Below are 20078 nucleotides of genomic sequence, written 5' to 3' on the forward strand. Positions count from 1 at the left end.
TGTACTGACCCACCACATCATTTCAGGAATCATAAATTAACAGACATTTTCAATGAAAATCAAAATTATTTGATAAGCAAAAGAACAGAGAGGAACAAACGCTGATCTCAGCAAAATCTACACTTAAATGCACTTGCTCTGAATTTTACCCATACAATCTGTCAATGTATTGACCATGATTTTCAAAAGTACATAGGTGTGCAAATCCCACTGAATGTCAGTAGATGGTAGGTGTTCAGTTCCTTCACACTCCTTTACAAATGTTAGTCACTGCTGATTATTATATGGAAAGCACTAATAAAAAATGAACTCACATTGCTGTTAAGTTTGTAGGCATCCTTGGGAGTCTTAATATGAACAGAATCTGGTAAAACATTGCAGTGTGATTTATTCCTCTCATACACTTCTTTGTATTTCAGCTGGTAAAAGAAAAAAATTAAAAGCATTTTTTACATAAATTATGTAACTTATATAACTCTGTTAAACAATAGTTCATCAACAAAGTAGAAGCAAATGGAAAATTTATTTTAGGCAGTCCTGCTAAATCGTTTAATTAAAAATGATACAAACAGACAAGGAAGAGCTTGCTCCCTTGATGGTAGCCACTCCACATGCACAAGCTAATATCAGTCTCCAGATGGATTTCTATTTGCTTGAAAACAGAGCACTCCTGTTCAGTATGAAATATATTATATACAATAACTTTTAGCTAAGATTTTCAAGTGACTAATGATTCTGAGTGCCTCCATTTTTGGCGTCCTTCTCAAGATATTTTAAAGTGGCTTGATTTTCAGGGGATGGCTGATCAGCATTTTCTAAAAATCATGCCCTAATAAGCTATTTCACACTGGACATCCAGAAAGTAGTTATTCAAAATCACTTTTGATAATGTGCTCCCATAGAATCCTGTATCGGCAACCAGATAATATTAATACTTTGTACTTCTAGTTTGCAGTATTATGTGTCTGTCATTACTGTAGCATCTGAGTGCTTCCCAATCTTTACTGCATTTATCTTTCCAGTACCACAGTGAGTTAGGGAAATACTGTTTTCCTTGTAGGGATCCTGGGCGCAAGAATACTTAGATTATTTGCCCGAGATCTCAAAGAAAGCCTGTGGCAGATAAGGTATTACACCTGTGGCTGCCAAGTCTGATATTAGTGCTGTAAGTATTGGATCAACCCTAGGTTTTTGTCCTTCAGTTTTATATGAGGGCAAATTCATCTGAAAATTTCAAATCATTATACAATTAATTTAGCCTCAGAATATTGCCATTAGGTGTTTCCTGTCCTCAGAGTATAAAAGAATAAATCAAGTGACAGATTAAGCAACGAAGCCAAGACAACATGAAAGCTACCAGCCAACCAAGGGATTAGAGTCCCATATCCATGGCCTAATTAAACAACATTCCAGCCCACACCTTTCATCACAGATAAGGGCTTTTCTATTTAAGCCATCACCATCCCTTGATCTGCACTGAAAAATTACACGATTAAAGCTTTTTAATACTTTTAGACTTCACTATAAACATTTTAAATGCAGCTGAAAATGTCTTTAAGTATTTTAATTAAAAGCAAAATAAAAACATTCTAGTAAGAAGTTATTTATAGTGGTAGTATTACCTACAAGACAGAAATTATACAGTATCACAGAAAAAAAGTTAATTGATCTGACATGCAAGATGTAATTTACTTACCTCACTTATTTTGTCCTTGACCTGACGCACATGTAACAACATGGGGGTATCATGGATTGTGGTGTATCCCTTAGGCCGGGCCTTGTTGTATTCCAATTTATAAATAATCTGTGGATACAAATTGTTAGAGCATATTACCTTGTGACAGTCAGGTATGCCTTAAATTACAGAAGTCAAGAGGACAAATATTCTAATTGCCATAATATTTTCAAGGTCATAATTCAAACAGTAAGGTGGACTACAGCATATTTAACATAATACCATACTTACATCACTGATTTGTTTGTTAACTTTTGTATTCCTCAGGTGCTCTGGAGTATCCACAATTGTGGTGTACTTGTCCTTCAGTTTTTCATATTCCCTTTTGTATTTGAACTGATGGTGGGAAAAAGAGGATGTTAACCACATGAAATAAAAGGGAAAAAACCTTATCTTCAAGAGAGACAAGGTTCTTTATTCCTGTTAAGAGAGCATACTGCAGTCAATGGTCACAACTCCCACTGGGGTCAATGTGAAGGCTGAGCATGTGCACAGAAAAATTAGATGTCACACTGCATAAATCTCATGTTCATGTTGGAATCAGTTGGCCTGCTTGTGTGAGTTACTCCCATAAATAGTCCTATACTGGGTCCTGTGGGAAGTTTCACTATTTGGCCTTACATTTTCCTGATGTTATTGAGGGTCTCTCTGGTATAATTATGCATTAAATATTTTTTTAAAATATCTTTAAGAATCATTTTTCCCAGCTTAAGGAACCCATCATGTTCAAAATGAATGCAATGACAGAAGATTTGGGCAATGAGAGAAGAATTAAAATCTGCAAATATACAAATAACACAATGAGGCCAAAAACTCATCTCAAGTGATTACACAGTAGATGCACAGTAATTATTTTCTATATCAAATCCATCAACAGGAATTTAGCAACATTTTAAATGAGAAGATAAAGCCAATTCTATTACTGAAGTGAACAGAAAGTGTCTAAAAGTACATTTGTTATCTTAGTACAGGAGGATTTTATTAATGCAGAGTACACTTTTACACTGACTTAATCTACAAACTAGGTACACGTGCATTTACTGCACATTAAATTCACTGCACAGTATGTTATTGTGGCAATATAACACAGTAATGCTGTGTGTAACTTTAGTCCCAAGTCAGTCCACACACACAGTGTCACTGTACAGTAAAGCGTCTAAACCTGCATTACTGTGTAGTAACTAATCAGGAGTAAATTTGATATCTGCATCATGTATGTATCAAATTTCCACTCGAATACTTACTGTGCAGTAATTCAAGTATCAGATTTATGCCCAAGTCAGCATCAGGCATGATATTTACTGTACAGTATATTTTGGTTTACTGTTCAGTAATTTAAGTTACTGCACAGCAAGTATGCATGTGTGGACACACCCACTCACACACAAATTGCTTTGCATTGCTAAATTTTCAGTGTGTGACTAAAAAGCAAAAGTATCATAACTGGTCTTATAGAAGAGGTTGATTTTTTTTTTCTCTAGTATTTCCCAGGGTTTATGGAGTAAGGGTACTGGGAAATGGAATATTACAAAATGCAACCACTAAAAAATGCAGCTGATTCAAGGGCAAATATAGATATGGAACAGCTATTGAATAAGCAGTGTTATCATCCAGCTGACACAGCCAAAAAGAAGTAGGTAGAGTCCAGACTTGATGAGCGTAAGGTAGGGGAAACAAGCTCTGCAATCTAAATAATACAATAACCTACATGCTGATGAATCTACCTTTTTGCATAATCAGAAATATTAAAACGGGCTGATTTTGTTCGTCATTTTGTAATAATCAACAGCAAATCACCCTGCCTCCTCCTCCCACTAACAGAATACATTGGGAGGAAACAAAGAGGGAAGAAAGTATTTCTATTTCTAGCTTGGCTCTGACATGTTTGCATAAGGAACCACAATTACCTGAAAAGATGTAGGTTGGTGCAGGGCCATGACAGTTCACCTACCCATCTACCCATGTCTTAGTGGAAGATACTGCACCCTCTCCTGCCACTTAACCAGAGCCTTGGATGGCAAAGAGTCACCTTGAAGCACTGTGACTCCTAGTTCTCTGCCTGGAATGGTACAACTTGGTACCATTTTCAGTGCAGAGCTATGGATGAATACTGCAATCTAGCTCTCAGATATGTACAGCCTAAGCACATCTACATGTGCATTTACTATGCAGTAAATTTATTGCATGGTAAGTTTCTGTACAGTAAGCGGATTTAGGCTGGGGTCTACAGGTGCAGGCATTAAAGTGCAGTAATGCTGTGTTTGGACTGACTTGGAGTAAAGTTAGTCCGAAGTCAGTTCACACACACAGTATTACTGTGCATTAACGTGTCTACAAGTGCATTACTGCACAGTAACTAATCGAGTGTAAATTTGCATGATGCAGGTAGCAAATTTACACCCAAGTCAACATAAGTCGCCATAGTTAGTGTACAGTATGGGCATGCCCATGTAGACTGTACTGCACAGTAATTTTTGGTAACCTAAGTTACCGAACAGTAAAGGTGCATGTGTAGATGCACCCCCTTAGTCCTTAGTTTTAAATTAGAACCAGGGATGGTATCCCATCTGTGAGAGTGTGAGAAATGGTGGCAGACCTGGGGCCTGGATTTGGAAGACATGGGTGAAAGATATGATATACTGCCACCTTTGGAACTTTGTCCTGTAAACATGTATACCGAGGAACTGACCTGTGTATTATATTAGCAAATATTCATTGCTAACATGCTTACCAAAATTTATGATATGGGAGAACAGAGGAATTCTGGAAGGCCAGATCAGGCTACTCTTGAAGTCATTGTTCAGCTTGTCATTGGGAACTGGGTTAGACCCACGACATAATTTCAGATGTTCTGTTATCAAGTATATCGCATCACAACCAGCAATAAGTGCACAGCAAAACATGATAGCTTGAGGTCAGTGGAAATGCAGGGATTTCACAAATAAGATGCCAGAAGTCCAAACAGCAAAACTGTGCATATGATATTTTCCTGCAAAGGCAGTCATCCACATTACCTTGCTCCAAAGGTTTGTATTGTAGAGTGCTGTCAGCATATCTGGCCTCTTGAGTTCATTACATCCATGTTGCAAGAACATCTTGGCTTTTGACTTGTATTTTTTCTGTCCATGAAAAGAAATACAGAAGAGACTTCTGAAAATTGTGAACAGCACAGCTCTAGATCTGTGATCAGTGGTTTAGGCGAATGTGTTGCATGTACGCACATAATTACTTGGGCATGTAGAATACATTTTAAAATATATCTTTACTTGATTATGCCCCTTGTAGGGTTGGCAGTGATTTACCATCTAATTAAAGAAGTAAAGAAACTGAGAAAGGCAATGGCCCTATGCCAATGGCTTATATACCACACCCTCAAGGAAGTGGTCCACAACTGATGACTACTGGGCAATGTTGCCAAGAAGACCCTCCAGTGTTGCTCATGGCCACAAGAAACTAAACAGTTAAGCCTGAGTATGACCAAGAGAGCAAAATGCGATGTTGCCCACAGCTTGTGACTTGTTTAGCCTTGTGATCATGGACCAGTAAAGGCTTAGAACCCCTGAATGAAGGTATGTAATCAGAGCATCTTTTAGAAAATAAGAATAAATACTACAACAAACAAGTGCACTTAACTAAGAAAATAAGCTCATTTCTTCTAAATGATTGGAAATTAGACCAAAAAAATCATTGTAATCATCATGCCCTTTACAAAGAACATAATAGAAAAAAGTATGTGATTCAACACCATTGAAGTCAATCAGAGACTTTTTACTGATTCCATTTAGAATCAGACCTTATCTAAGAATGTATCATTTAACTGATGAGCAATATAAAGGAATGCAGATAGAGGACTAGCTCACTCAAATCTGCTCTATAGTTTAGACAGCAAACAAGTTCTGAAAGTGCTGAACTAGAACATTGTAGAGTCATGGGTGACATGTGAATGACATACTTATATACTGGTGGCACTGGCTAGCACTTTTACTGTACCTGACTGGACACTTCTTCATTTGGCCAGTTGGTTTCTGGTTAAGTATATTGTTGTACTTATCTCACTGTTTTTAAGAATCAGACCAGTATAATTTCTGCCTGGAACACCAGATTAAGTCACAGCAATATATAAAATTAAGGATCTCAAAAATACTGGAGTAACAGCCTCAAAGCATTAAACTCTGACTACAAATAATAATTAAAGACCACATCCAAACTGGAAAATTCAGGAAAAAAAAGAGGACAACCACGGGCAATTTCAAAATTCATTTTTAAGGGTACAAGATTTAATAAAGTCAGTAGTTCATTCCTGTAGGATTCCCATGACCCATATGTTAATTCCAGTTCTTCAAGAAATAGTTCTGTATTGTCAATATATTAAAAATTAAATTCTGGATGCAAAAGTATATACTGGACAATACAATGTTACATCACTAGCATTTCTGTAAATATCATTGTGATATCATTCTGAATGTATTATTTATTTAATAAAATGCAAACTTTGATTGTATGATTTGAAAAGATTCATCTTATCTATATTAATAAGTTTGTTCAAATTAACAAAAGATTATTCTAACAGGATCATAAATGCCAAGAAATTCACTGGGGAATCCAAAGCAAAATCTCTGAAGGGAAACAGAGATAGATAAAGGAGCTATGGGGATAATACAAGTCAGCAGCTGAGAAATTCTGCATATTTAGATCTGGTTCAAGATGTCACATTGTTTCATTTATTCCACACCTCTCTGTACTGCCTATTGCTATAGAATAAAATTAATATCCCGATTCTTCCGTATTTTAATCTAATCTTTAGACATCTTTATTTTAACTAACTTTTAGTCTATTTTGATTATTTGCAACATTGAAAAAAGATTAACCTATAATTCAATGTTAGCAGAAAAGACTGTGAGATATTAGATTATCAATGCAGTGCAGTAAAGTTCTATTCAATAACTTACCTCATCCAGCAACTGAGTTGCATGCTTAAAATGCCTATTAATTGGACAGTCAGGTTCGTAATTGTACAGAGATTTTGTTCTTTCAAATAGTTCCTTGTACTTATACTGGAAAAAACAAAGAAACTAGTCATTCTAAAGTAAAATCAAGAACAGAAGAATGAAAAAAATACACACTGAAAAACTGTCTGCAATAAAGGAAGAACAGAAATGCTACATATACAAACGAAAATTATGTCTAAGGTAATATAATTATAGTTATCAATACCTATTGTACGAAATGATATTACAAGGAAAGCAGCTGGAACTGTAAACTTTCCTACAGTATAACGCAAGTATAGAAGAACTAGGAAAAGTACTGTTGAGAACAATTCCACTGGCTAGGAAAAGAATGGATTAACTAAGAAATCTTTATGTCTATGTTGACTGTGAAAATCTCTCCTGGCTTATTTAAAATGTGTTGGATCAAATTCTGCCACAAAATACTCACATCCATATGTAAGGGCAGATTTGATCCTTTAGTTAAAATATAATAACAGGCAACTAATAACTGAAAAAGTACTTTTAAATATTAGAAATGATTTACATACCCCACTGTAGAGTGCCTTGTTCTTTTCTGCCAGACTCAAATCAGGAGTATCCCATGCATAGCAACCAATGCCTCTGAGCCAGGATAAGTCTGCCTTGTATTTAAACTTTAGAAAGAAAGTAACAAGATAAAATTTAAAAACTTTGGAGCAAAACTGGCACCTTATTGATACTTAAATATTGTGTAGACCTAATACTCTAGAAAATAATTGATATATACTGTATATTGATATGAATAAATAAATACATACATATTTATTTATTTATTTATTTCCAGAAATACATTAATGTTACCTATATTACTCTTTCAGGTTCTGCTTTGTCATTATACAGTATAAAAACAGCCACTGGAATTCCTGCCTTAATCATGTCAAGCAAGTAGGCAGAACAATTTGCATTTGCAACTCAGCATATGCTGCCTTGCAATGGTTGGGTAACACCTCATTGCTGTTCATTTTGGAAACATATACAACATGTTTAATTAACTATGCAAACTTACATCGCTGATGGCATCCGTGACAGCACGATGATGGAAGTGGTCAGGGCGGTCAGGGATGGATCTCCAGATTCCCAGCTGACTCATATACTTTTCCTTATATTTCACCTAGAGAAAGGAATCATAAGGAAGTTGAAAACTGAGGTGAAAAAATTGGAAAACATAATACATGAGCTATGCAATTTTAGGAGACTCCTAATTCTGACTTTCCACAAGGATGTGTTTAAAATAGGGGGCCTAGTTCTCATTCATTTTCATAACCAGTTTTTGTCACCAACAGCACACAAAGGACAGATGTGGCCATCTTAGAATCATAGAAAATTTAAGCTGGAAGAAACCTCAGGAGGTCATCTAGTGCAACCTCCTGCTCAAAGCAGGACCATCCCCAACTAGATCATCCCAGCCAACGCTTTGTCTAGCTTGGTCTTAAAAGCCTCCATGGATGGCGCTTCTACCACCTCTCTGGGTAACCTGTTCCAGTGTCTTACTACCCTCTTAGTGAGAAAATTCTTCCTAATATCTAGTATCTTCAGGTCCAGCGGTGTGAAGTGTCTTGGGTATAAATGCTAATCAAATCCAGACTCTTTCACTAGCAGGCACTTCAAAATAAATATGTCTGTATGTGTGGGGAAAGGAGTGCAAGTATGTTGTCCTAATTTAGCACATATGTGACTAAAATTAATCAGGAATAGATGTGTTGTATACGTACACTGCTAACATCATCAGTGACCTTGCGATGATAGACGATATTCAAGGCATCTTTCACTGTGTGATACTTGCCCTTTGTAGTCTCAAAGGTCTCTTTGTAGCGCAGCTGACAAGAGAAAAAAATGGAGCGGTCATATAGTTTGTCAGTAGTTCTTAAGATAAATATGTAAGTCCTCAATTCTAAACTTATCTTCATGATTACTGGCCTTCAGAATCATGATTTTGTCCTTCTATGATCATTTAGAAATATTTGGTGCTAAGGTCATTATCATATGTTGGGCCCTAACATGGACTAACTAGACAGTTTGACTAATGGGAATGACATTGGAGTCATTCAACATGTTTACATGAGGCTGGTAAATTTTAAAAACTTTTTTTTCCCCAAAATTGGAATTAGCCTGGCTGAGAGCTATACTGGAACTCAGCCACAGAGAAAAGATTCGGTCCATTAAAACAAAAGATTAATGTCACTACCTCTCAGAAAGAAAATGGAGAAAAGAACACCCTCACAGAAGCCCCCTCCACAACAGCAAAAGCATCAAATCTCCATGTCTTTTCTCATCTTTCAATCTATGCTCTAAATTGTGGAAAGCACTAAGTTTATAGCAGCCCTGGATTTGTGATAAATCTGTATCTTCCACAGAGCAGAAACCCAGTAGTAGCACAGGAGGTTTGCTGCTTGGGAGGTAAGAATTCATTTATAAGACTTGAGCTTTTTTCTTTACAGGAGTTACTAGCCAAATTGCTAGTACATAGTTTGGGTATTTTTGCCCGAAGGGGTGCAAGCAGAACTGCAGCTCCCAGCTGTATCTCCAAACAATTTTTGCAAAGCGTTCTGAGTTGTCCCACTGTTACCCCAGACCAAACAGAAGTTCACTCCTGGTCCCAGCGGGGAGAGAAATCTACCTGTGGGCTGGAAGCCTGCAGCCAGTGTCCCATAGCAATGGCCAGAGCTCTCTGCCAGTACTTGCCCTTTTCAGAAGTGGGGAGGAAGGGAAAGGCAGCAGAGGAAGCTCATTCTTGAGGATCCCCAGCTGGTGCTGGAGAGTGGGGTGAGTGAACTGGAGCCCACCCTGTCCCCACCTCGGGGTGGGCTCCAATATACCCACTCCACCCTCCAGCAGAGGCTGAAACTCCCTCCATTTTCTTTCCCCCATCCCATTCTGAAAACAGTGACAGGATAGGAGCTCTGTAGACACAGGATACAAAAGACGCTACATTTTTAAATGTCTTGATCTCATACCTCACACAATGAGGGGTCAGATTTTTAACCAATCAGCTATTTTTTAAGCTGTCTGAAGCTGTGTACTTGTGTTTGGTCACAATTATAAATGGTTTTCTGTGGCCAGGTTGAGTGAAAATTGTCACTTCTGTCTGCACCCTGTGTTTTTAGACATGTATAATAAGATCAGCTCACCTGATGTACAGCCCAATACACAGTCTTTTAAGTCTTGCATGGGCCAGAAGGCAATTTGCAATTTACATGCCACAGATCTCAGTATACAGTAGAACACTCTTAGTCAGCGTCTTACAGCTTCTTTAAATGAAAATTCCACAGTTGGAGAAAATAAAACCTAATTTCATCCTCCCGTTTTTATCCAGGACAGAAACTGGCTTTTCCTACTCTATTTTAAAATAAAAAGGGTTAGTTTTTTCAGGAAGAGTCAAAGCTTATTCTCTGAACAGTACTGATACATAAGAAGAAAGTAATAAGTAAGCTAAATGAATTTCTATGTTCACTCCCAGCATCAACAATTCACTGTAATGTATATTATTTAGAATACTTGCATTTAAGCAACTATTTAAGTTTTTCAGCTTCAAACTTAACTGCAGGATCAGCTGAAATAACATACAAACCATGGAAAGATATACAGTAGCTGTGTCTACATGAGATGGTGACTGTGCAGCCGTTAGTACTTGTATAAATAAGTACTAAATGACTGCACAGTAACCAGAGTTACCGCAAAGTAGTGTTGACGAGCGGCTTTTTCATGACACTGACTGCACCATAGCCCAAGGGTACTCTGCACAGTAGCATTGCGTCACGATTACTGCCATGTGACACTACTGCGCAGTAGTCTTGGGCTACTGCAAAGGCAGCATCTTGTGCAGATCCGGCCAGTGTATTCAATTCAATTATAGGAATCCTACAGATTTAAATACATGCAAATGGAATAACATACAACAACCCAGTGGTGCTGTCTTTATTTTAAGTATTTTCTGCTTTTAATCCATTTATTTCTCCTAGTTTCATTTTCTCCTTGTTCAAAGTAAATGAGAGAAAGTAAGAACAGTGGTGGTTGTGGGATACGTACATCACTTGCATTGAGGTAAGCCCTCTTAGCTCTGATAAGGATAGGTGTGTCAGGAACAGTTGTGTACTTGTGCTTCATCTTGTCGTACTGGGTTTTGTACTTTTTCTAATAGGATATGAATAAAAATATAATATAAGAAAATAATACAATAAAAGACCAAAAAATATCATTTGTGTCTAAGGGCATTTTTACCCATGCTCCAGGGGTGGGTGGGGGTGCTTTAATTAGAGAGACTCTGAGAGCTGCTTTAATTAAAACACCTGCAGCATCTTGTGTATCAGCATCCCTGCACTTCAAAATGACAGCAGGGGCAATTTAACTAAAGTTCATCCAATGAGTTTTGGTTAAAGCACCCCACCGCCATTTTGAAGCATGTGGATACTGATACAAGAGATGTGGGAGGCTGCTGCAGTGCACTAGTTCTTGGTTTCATAGTTAGTATGCTCCAGCAGACTCGATTAATTACAGCAGCCTCTCTGCACATCTACAGGTACCCTAACAGACTTGCTCATCTGCTACTGTGAAGCTACCCTGAGAACACTTGGTTGAGAAGTCAGTGCTGCAGAATCCTGACTGCTTTCAGCTTCTATTGAAACAAATGGCAAGGAGGCTCTTCAGAAGATCCCTGAAAGTACTCAGGATCCTGCAGAAATGGGTCATAATTAATTTTTCTCATGTGCTACATAATGCACTTGAGTCTTACTGACTTGCTTTTAGAAGCAGGTGTTTTATAAACCCACCCCTAAGTATCCACATTTTATGCTATGTAAAAACAATCTAGGGATAGCAGAAGGAAATGTAATCCTCAAGAATCAAAAGATCTAAAAACAAATAAAGGATGGCTCCTTGTTATACCTTCCCATCACCAATGTTAGAACAGGGACTTTCACATAGCTAAACAGACCTCAACAAGAGAAGAAATTTCTTACCTCGCTGACCATGTCCTTCACGTGTCTTGCATGTTTCAAGGCGGTTGTCTGGGCACCTGCATGGTGATGGGGTCTCTCTTTGGTGGCTAGCTCCACATACAAGTACTATGGCAAAAAAAGGGCACCATTCAAAAACTATCCATTTCAATTATGTGTTACCTTGTTTGCCCTGCAAGGTGATTGTGTGCTCACAGCACACCCACACACTTTGAAAACAAAATATGCCCCTTTGCTTTTCACATCCTCCCATGTGTCATCCTTCTACCAGTTGAGTACTCTGGTTTTTCTGTAAGTGCCAGAGAAATGGAACAAGCCAGTGTCCCAAATGACCATAACTCTAGGACTGACCTTCACAGAACTCTTCCTAGGAGTTTTCAGTAATTGCCGTCTTTAAAACATTTTACTCATTAGTTACCAGGGCTTTAAAAAAAATAAATAAAAGGAACACACCCAGGTAGAAATCAGTAATGTCTGAAACAAATGCAATAGACCTATGGTTACCAAACAGTGGTATATGTACCCCCAGGGGTACGCAAGACATCTCTGGGGGTACATGGCAGAAATTGTGTAATGGCGGATTTAATTTTTCATTATAATAATAATTAGCATTTAAGGTGTTAAAATATAAAACATATGCTGGTAGGGGTATGCAGGCAGCTGGTAAATCTAGAAGTGGATACGCAGTAAGAAAAAGTTTGGGAATCTCTGCAACAGACAGACTTGTGGCTTGGAGAACTATGTGCAGCATGGTGGATAGAAGACAAAGTAGCATCCAGGTTGATGGAGAATAGGAGAAAGGCAGGCATATTTTACCTGTTAAGAGCAAAGACAAGTAGCATGAACATGAGGACCCTAAGGAGGGAATTCTCACTGCTCCCCTGAGAGGCAACTACACTTCTAAAGCCATAAAGCAAGAACTCCACCTGTTGCTAGGCTCCAAGTGCAGCTAGAGAAAGGACAGGGCTCTGAGCCATTTCAGGTGCTGCTAGCTAAACCTTCCTTTATATATTGCAAGTGCACTGATTCCTATGCTGCAGACCCCTGTACTTAAGGAGAGAAGGAACTCTGCACTGTCTTCTTGGTTTACCATGCATGCACACACAGACATCCAGAACCCAGCTGTTGTGCATGCACAAATGCACAAAGATATCTGGAACCCAGCTGTTTGACTAAACTATGCCCATAGGTTTTTTGAGAGATGTGATCGCTTCATATCACATGCATCAATTAAACAATGCCAACATTTTATCTAGCCAATGAAACCATTAAATTTATACTTATTTGGCTCACTGGGGCCAGATTTTTAGAGAACTTGAATGGAGCTGAAGTGGGATCTAACAAAGCTCTCCACTATTTCAGATGAACAGGAACAAACGTGCTTCATAAAGGGGCATAGTCAACTGGAGAATTATGCTGCCATTTAAAATTGTGTATTGACCACAGTCACAAGTAATCCCTAAGATTTCTATGTTGACAAGAAAAAAGTCAGAACAGTGTACACTGGATTGAGAAAATGTCAAGACAGAAAATATTCACCTGGCTCTGTATTTTTTGTCCTTTCTTGGCTCGTAAGAAATCAGGTGTTTCAAGGACTGAAGTATACTTTGTCTTTTGCTCCTTGCCCACAGCTCTGTAAACAATCTAGAAAGAGACAAAATCTGGCAGTTAATTCCTCTGTTACAAAATTAAATTAATATTTAGGTGCCTGCTACTGCTGCACCATGAGTTCCCTGAATACAGGTCACTGCTGTGGCAGCATCAGCTCCCTGGGAATGCCATTCTGGTACTCCCTGGGCACGTCTACACATAATGTTATACTGCCATAGCCATGCGCTACAGAGTCGTAGAGTTTATGGGTGTCTACATGTGACCAGCAGCTACATTGCCATAGCAGCATGCTCCCCCATTAAAATACACCACTACAGCAAAGTAGCTGCTAAAACTAACCGTGCACCACATGCAGGCACAATACAGGTGGTTACTGCGCCATGCTTTAATACTTCCTTTTGGAAGTAACAACACTGCCATAGGACAATGTATAGATGCTTCCCCTCTAAATCAAACCTGGGACTGGTGCCCATTCATCCACCCCTCTTTACACTACTGCATTTAGATAATCACACACATGAAAGGACCACATCCAGAATAGCAGGAAAACCCATGAGACAATTTGCACCTCATTTAACCATCACTAAAATGGATAGATACATCATTCCAATACTTACTTCACTCAGATGTGTCTTCAGCTCCTGAACTGTCCTGTACTCTGGAGTGTCAAGAACCACACTGTATTTATCCCTCATCTTCTTGGCATCATCAGTATATACATAATTAGACTGAAAAAGAAATACACGTGTCACGTTTACTATGTTATTGAAAATATACAATGAAACTTAACACAGTTAAGTGTTACTACAGTAGAATCCCACCCTGCTCCTTAATACTTGGGAACATTTGTGTCCTTGTTTAGCTACATCGCCAAAGCAGTGCGTTCCCCATTATGATGCACCATTACAGCAAAGTAGCTGCTAAAAATAACCGTGTTATCTTCATTGCTCTGGTGTCCTTAAAATATATTATCTTGACACTTGTGCATCCATAAAAAATGAAGTGATCAATGTGTGCATTTGAGTTCCAGAAAAGAGCACCTACCCAAAGCTTACGCAGGTGACGAGCACGGACCATATCAGGAGTATCATACAGGAAACAGCCCAGGCCCCTTAGCCACTGCAGATCCTGTTTGTATTTATTCTGTGAAGCAAGCACAGTAACAAAGAAATTAAAAGTTGACCCTTCTGGGGAATACTAATTAAATAATTACTATGCAATATTTTAAAACTCAAATGACAAGTCAAATTCTTTTCTTATGGACACCTGCATAGGCGTCAAGAAAAAGGAATTTGGCCTGCTGCATTCAAAATCAGATTATTTTATTGAAACAGGTACTTACATCACTTGTGATTTCCCCAACATACTGACAATGCGCCACTTGAGGAGTAAAGGGCAAGGAAATCAAGTGTCCCCGCATTTTAAATAAGTCTGCCTTGTAGATCAGCTGGAAAACAAAGAAAATGAAATTACATTGAAATGTTTGATCAGGCTGAATATTCCAAACATCTTCCTTAGGAAAATTATAGGAAAAGACATACATCACTGACAGCTTCCTGTGTAGCTTTGACTTGGCGAATTTCTGGTGTGTCAGGGGTAGTATGAATCTTGTCCTTAAGCTTGTGGTATGTCTCCCGATACATCCTCTGCCCCAAAGAAAACAGCATTCCACATGTTAAAAATTAAACACTTAAAACAAGGACATACAACATCCAGGTCAGCAAAAATTACTATTATTACTCTGGTAGGCCAAGAGTTCCTCTAGGGAGTACAGAATGGTAGAAAATGGAGTCACTTTGCAAGAAAGGCTTCTTAGTAGCTAAAGCTTTTTCACAAAAACTAATATTACTGTTAAACATATCTGATATATGCTATGGAGGATCAGAGCCCTGATCAGGCAAACATTCTTTTAAGCATATGGACAGTCTCATTAATATCAACAGATAAGAATATGTGTATGCTTTTGTAATACATTTGGCCTAAAAATGTTAACAGTATGGATCTCACTAACAGAGACCCGCCAATTTCTCAACAACTTTTATCAAATAGCAGCTAAGTTGGTTTATAAAACTGCACTATAATTAATTTTGTTAGATAGTAATAATTCTACATGATAATATGTTCATAAAAACATATGCAAAACAATTTTTACAGTACCTCATTGATAACTTTATTAACTTTCCTGATATTCTCAAAGCCAACATCTTTGGGTCCAAGGGTATAGCCTTTAGCCTTTGTGTGCTCATAAGCTTCTTTATATTTAAGCTGCAATATTGAAAAATGAAGTTTAAAAAAAAGTTGAACCAAATCACAAATTATGTTTGCATGTGACTGTATCTGTAATCAATATTTCAATTTCTATGCTACCATTTACCATTCATCGTAATGAGCAACCCATATCACTAAAGGACTATATTCATGCCTGAATTTTTGCAACTGCTGGCAGATTATGCTGACAGAAAGGCCATTATGGAAGTTTTTGCAGGACAAAGTAGCACACTTTTAAGGATTTTAGCACCAATGAGCTTTAAAAATCCCACCAGGTATCCATCTATCTGCTTCTTTCTTCTGTGATCATTCTGGTGCATAGTTTTTGTCTAGTTTCACCCAGGATAAAAAATAGGATAGAGATACAGATAGGAGAATATTTTTTTCACAGAAAACAACACTCCCTTTCTGACCTCACAGTCCTCATCCTCAAGGAAAATTTACAACACACCTTTAAAAAGACAGGCCTGGGAACGAAAATCCATTACCTTATTGGACAGAAGGAATCAGGAACTTAACACAGACATTGACTTTATGGTTTATTGCAATCTAATTTATCCCCAATCCCCAAGGAGATAAGGACCTTCTTCAATGGTTTTCCTCTTCTACTTACTGGGCTATCCTTTCTACCACATTTGTCTTATTAGCTCCCCATAATGTCTCATATCCTGTTTTTATTTACATTGGAGTTTTGCACAGGCCTCTGCTCTATGTGCTACATAGCTCAACTTGTGTCTGCTTTTTTCACAGAGACTTGGAGAAGGGTATTTCATACTCAAAAGCTTGCCTATATTTCACTCAATACAATTGATCAGTAAAGGATATCCTCGCCTCTTACATCTTCCTTGGACTCTCAGGGCTACAATATCACCCCATTCTACCTCGGCTTTTAAAGACACTTGGAGCAAACATGATTAGTTTAATTTATGAATATGCTTCCAGGAAATGTTGTGTATTCATGCATGGGGCATAGAGATCCACAAATATTCCTTTGCAAGAAAAGAACTCAATATACAGTACTTACATCACTGCCCATGTACTGAACATGTTTAGCATGCTTAAAAGCTGGTGTGTCTGTAGGAAGTTTGTATGCAGTGGGAAGAGCATTTATTCCAGCCCAACGGTACAAATTCTGCAGGGAAGGAAAGAGACAAATATGTGAAATATTTAAGAGAATGTATTAACTGTATAGCAAATATCTTCTTTGCAGTTCAACTCCATACCTAACCCTCGACTCTACAGTGTCATTTGAAATATATAAAGCCAATGGGGATACGTCAGAGATAAATGTCTACATACATTAGGCTGGGGATGCTCAACCTCCAGTCCACAACCCAAATCTTGCCCATGGAACAATGGCATCTGGTCTGCACTGTTGGGAATTTTGGTGGTGGACAGCAAGTAGCAGTTAATGCTGCCACTTCTCTCTGCTGCCAAATTCCCAAACCCAACACAGCTGGATATGGGCCTGCCTATGCCCCCTTCCCTGCAACATGGCTGGATAGGGTCCGGGCCATGTCCCCTAGCCCACAAGGCCAAGTTGAGGTCAGGCCAAGCTCCTGTCCACCATGTGGCTGGATCAGGGCTGTGCTGTCTCCTGCCCCATTTCATGTGGATGGATGGGGCCCCACTATACCTGCCCTAGGTGCTAGATCAGGACCACCAGCCGGATCCACCCTGCAGACCGACTGAGAGCAATGACCATCTGGCCCACTGGGCAAAAAAGTTGGACACCATTGCATTAGGCAATAGGGTTGTGTGAAGCTGCGGTCCCTGATTCAATTTGATGGAGATTCAGCCCGATTACGTGGCCGAATCTCTAAATTGAATCAGAGGACTCTTTAATCTCTCTGAATTGAATCAGAACTCTCCAAATCAATTTGGAGAGATTTGGAAAGATTTGGCGATTCAGACATAGACACAGCTTTAAATGTTTTTTCTACATACCTCTAGGTAGCAGGTGGCTTGTGAATGCTGCAATGCTGGGGTGCAGGGAGTGTCCCACAGAAGCGCAGGGGGCTCCCCAATGCGCTTGGCAGCAGACCCAATAGTGAACCAGCAGCACTTCTGGTCCACTTTTGGGTCCACTGGGGAGCACACAGGGGACCCCTGCCATGCCACCCTGGCTCAGTGACTGGTGCCTCCTGGGTCTGAGGGGGCACCCTGGGTCCCCTTGTAGCTGATCACAGAGCCGGGAGGGGAGCGTGGGGAGGGGGCATGCACTCCCCAGAGGACCTGGAAGTGAACCAGAATTACTCCTGGTCCACTTCTGAGTTCACTGCCGAGCACGTGGAAGGCCCTCCCCCACACTTTTGTATATAGAGGTATATAGAAAAAACATTTAAAGCTGTGTCTACATCTGAATCACTGATTCTCCAAATTAGCATCACATCATCAGATTTGGATTTGGCTGAATCGAATCAGGAACAGCGACCCAAATCAACTAATCAAATCACTGTCCCCGATTTGGGTCGACTCCAAATCCAAATCAAATAGGGCCTGCTTCTCACACCCCTATTACGCAGCTTTTTAGATTAACTAGAGGGTTTTTTTAGGGTAGTTAAACAATTAACCAGTGATCAGAGCTAAGCCAGGTCATGGGACAAAGCCATGGGAGACTCATGCTTGTCTAGCGGCATGGGGGGGCATGGCTGCCTAGTACTGCATGCACCCCCAGGGCAGGCATGGGGGGCACAGGCCTCCCAATTTGTGGGTGGTGCAGAGGCAGGTTGGGGTTCTCTGCCCTGCTGCCTTTGCCCCAGGAGTCGCAGAATGCCATGTCATGGCTGGGCAGGCAGGGGACATGTGGCATGGCCAGCACGCAGCTCTTGGGGCAAGGGCATCAGGGTGCAGGCTCCAAAACCATGTGTGCGATTGACTGCTATTAAAAAAAATTAACAGAAGACCGATTGATGTGTTAATTGTGCGAGTTAACTGTAATTAATTGACAGACCTAGTTTTTGTCCCAGTTTATTTTTAGAGCAAAGTTAAACCACTTTATTTGACAGCCCAGAAAAACAACTGAAGCTTTTGGATAAGCTTTTTCTTTCAGTATAGGAAAGAAGTAGTTTGTGGCTTTGGAAAAAAATGAATTGCATATCTGCTTTGGAGTTCAGCAAAGAGGCATTGTCCTCACACACCCGCTTGCTGGATCTGCAAAGGCTGCATTTAGAGCTGGCATACTCACCCAGTATTGTCATTGAAAAGTGACTGATTCTGACTGGGACTGTCCCCTTCCTGAAGTTTTTGTAAATTGGACATAAACACATAGACTGCTCTTAAAATCAAAGAGAACTATGCATGTGCATTTAACACCAAAGGGCAAAACATAGCTTTATTATTCTTTAGTCTCCTTCTAGAAATTATGCATTTGTACTTACTTCACACTGTATCTTGTAAGCATGATTTGCCCTCTCCAAGTCCACTGTTTTATCAGTGGGGATCACTTTGCCTCTAATGTTGTGCTGATATTCACTGCGATAAACAGCCTAGGAATAAGAAAAAGTGTAAGAAGTCAGCCTATGGATGCTGTCTCATGGTACACATTGCCTAACTGACTCTTTTGTCGGTTATTATCTGCACACATCTCAGCAGAAGTATAACTGAGGAGGAGAGATCAGGGCAGCAGGCCTGGGTGCTGGCCTAGGGGAGGGGTGCAAAAATAAAAGGTGCTGCTGCTGACAGTTGACCGTGTGGCTCCCAGCAGCTGAAGGCTGCTGCTGTCCCATGTGCTGCTGCTGCCCACAATGCAGAGCTGCCATGTTGCACCTTTCTACATCAGCACCACATTTTGAAAGACAGAAAAGGTGTATACAAACATTTGTGGAGGTTACTGGGAGGTTAGATCGAGTTAAAAATGGCCACCTGATCTAAGATAAACCAGGTTGGGAAAGACTAGCTTGGGAGGACCACAAAGAAAATGGGTGTTCACAGGAGAGTTCAGAGAGGACAAGTGGAGTCTTCAGGAGGGAATCTGGAGGGCAAATGAGGTCTGCAGGGGAGATCAGGGGGTCCACTGGATCCACAGGGAGGATCAAAGGGGCTATGAGATTCTATGCAAGGTCAGGGGACAAGCAGGGTCTGTGAGAGGGCTGGGGGGCAAGTGTGGTTCCCCAGGCTGGCTTGAAGGATCAGGAGGAGGAAAGCAGGGTGAACAGGGGGGTTGGTGGCATCTGGGAGGGTTCTGCAGGATCAGAGGGCTAGCAGGATCTGCGGGGGAGGTGTTGGGGGGATGGGGAGGCTCTCTCTCTCCCACCCTCCAGGATCAGAGGCTACTTTTAGCCCTCAGACCCTCCCACTCCAGTTAACTTAGATCATGTTTGCCATTTTTAGACCAATCTTACTTACATCTTAATCTTATTTAGATTGTTAACTTAGATCAAGTCAGCCATTTTTAACCTTCCTGTATTTCTGAACAGTTCACACTTAGATCTACCTAAGTAGGGATCTAGTGTAAGTTCCATACCTGGGCAAACTAAGTTAGGT

At 39.7% G+C, this 20078-nt stretch overlaps 1 protein-coding gene across 1 annotated transcript in view; it reads right to left on the reverse strand.

Moving 5' to 3' along the window:
• The window catches only part of NEB (nebulin), a 207897-nt gene that overhangs the window by 42606 nt on the left and 145213 nt on the right, over nt 1-20078 (reverse strand). Inside the window, exons 103-120 of the mRNA XM_019553612.1 lie at nt 18974-19081; nt 16618-16725; nt 15483-15590; nt 14867-14971; nt 14668-14772; nt 14370-14468; nt 13943-14053; nt 13254-13358; nt 11718-11822; nt 10789-10893; nt 8475-8579; nt 7769-7873; nt 7272-7376; nt 6685-6789; nt 4750-4854; nt 1967-2071; nt 1697-1804; nt 315-419 (exon numbers count right to left, since the gene is read on the reverse strand). Of these exons, the coding sequence (XP_019409157.1) occupies nt 315-419; nt 1697-1804; nt 1967-2071; nt 4750-4854; nt 6685-6789; nt 7272-7376; nt 7769-7873; nt 8475-8579; nt 10789-10893; nt 11718-11822; nt 13254-13358; nt 13943-14053; nt 14370-14468; nt 14668-14772; nt 14867-14971; nt 15483-15590; nt 16618-16725; nt 18974-19081 (1902 nt within the window). The remainder of the gene's footprint in view (nt 1-314; nt 420-1696; nt 1805-1966; nt 2072-4749; nt 4855-6684; nt 6790-7271; nt 7377-7768; nt 7874-8474; nt 8580-10788; nt 10894-11717; nt 11823-13253; nt 13359-13942; nt 14054-14369; nt 14469-14667; nt 14773-14866; nt 14972-15482; nt 15591-16617; nt 16726-18973; nt 19082-20078) is intronic.

This window comes from Crocodylus porosus, unplaced genomic scaffold, assembly GCF_001723895.1.
Source record: "Crocodylus porosus isolate Cpor-Errol unplaced genomic scaffold, CroPor_comp1, whole genome shotgun sequence".
NCBI lineage: Eukaryota > Metazoa > Chordata > Crocodylia > Crocodylidae > Crocodylus > Crocodylus porosus.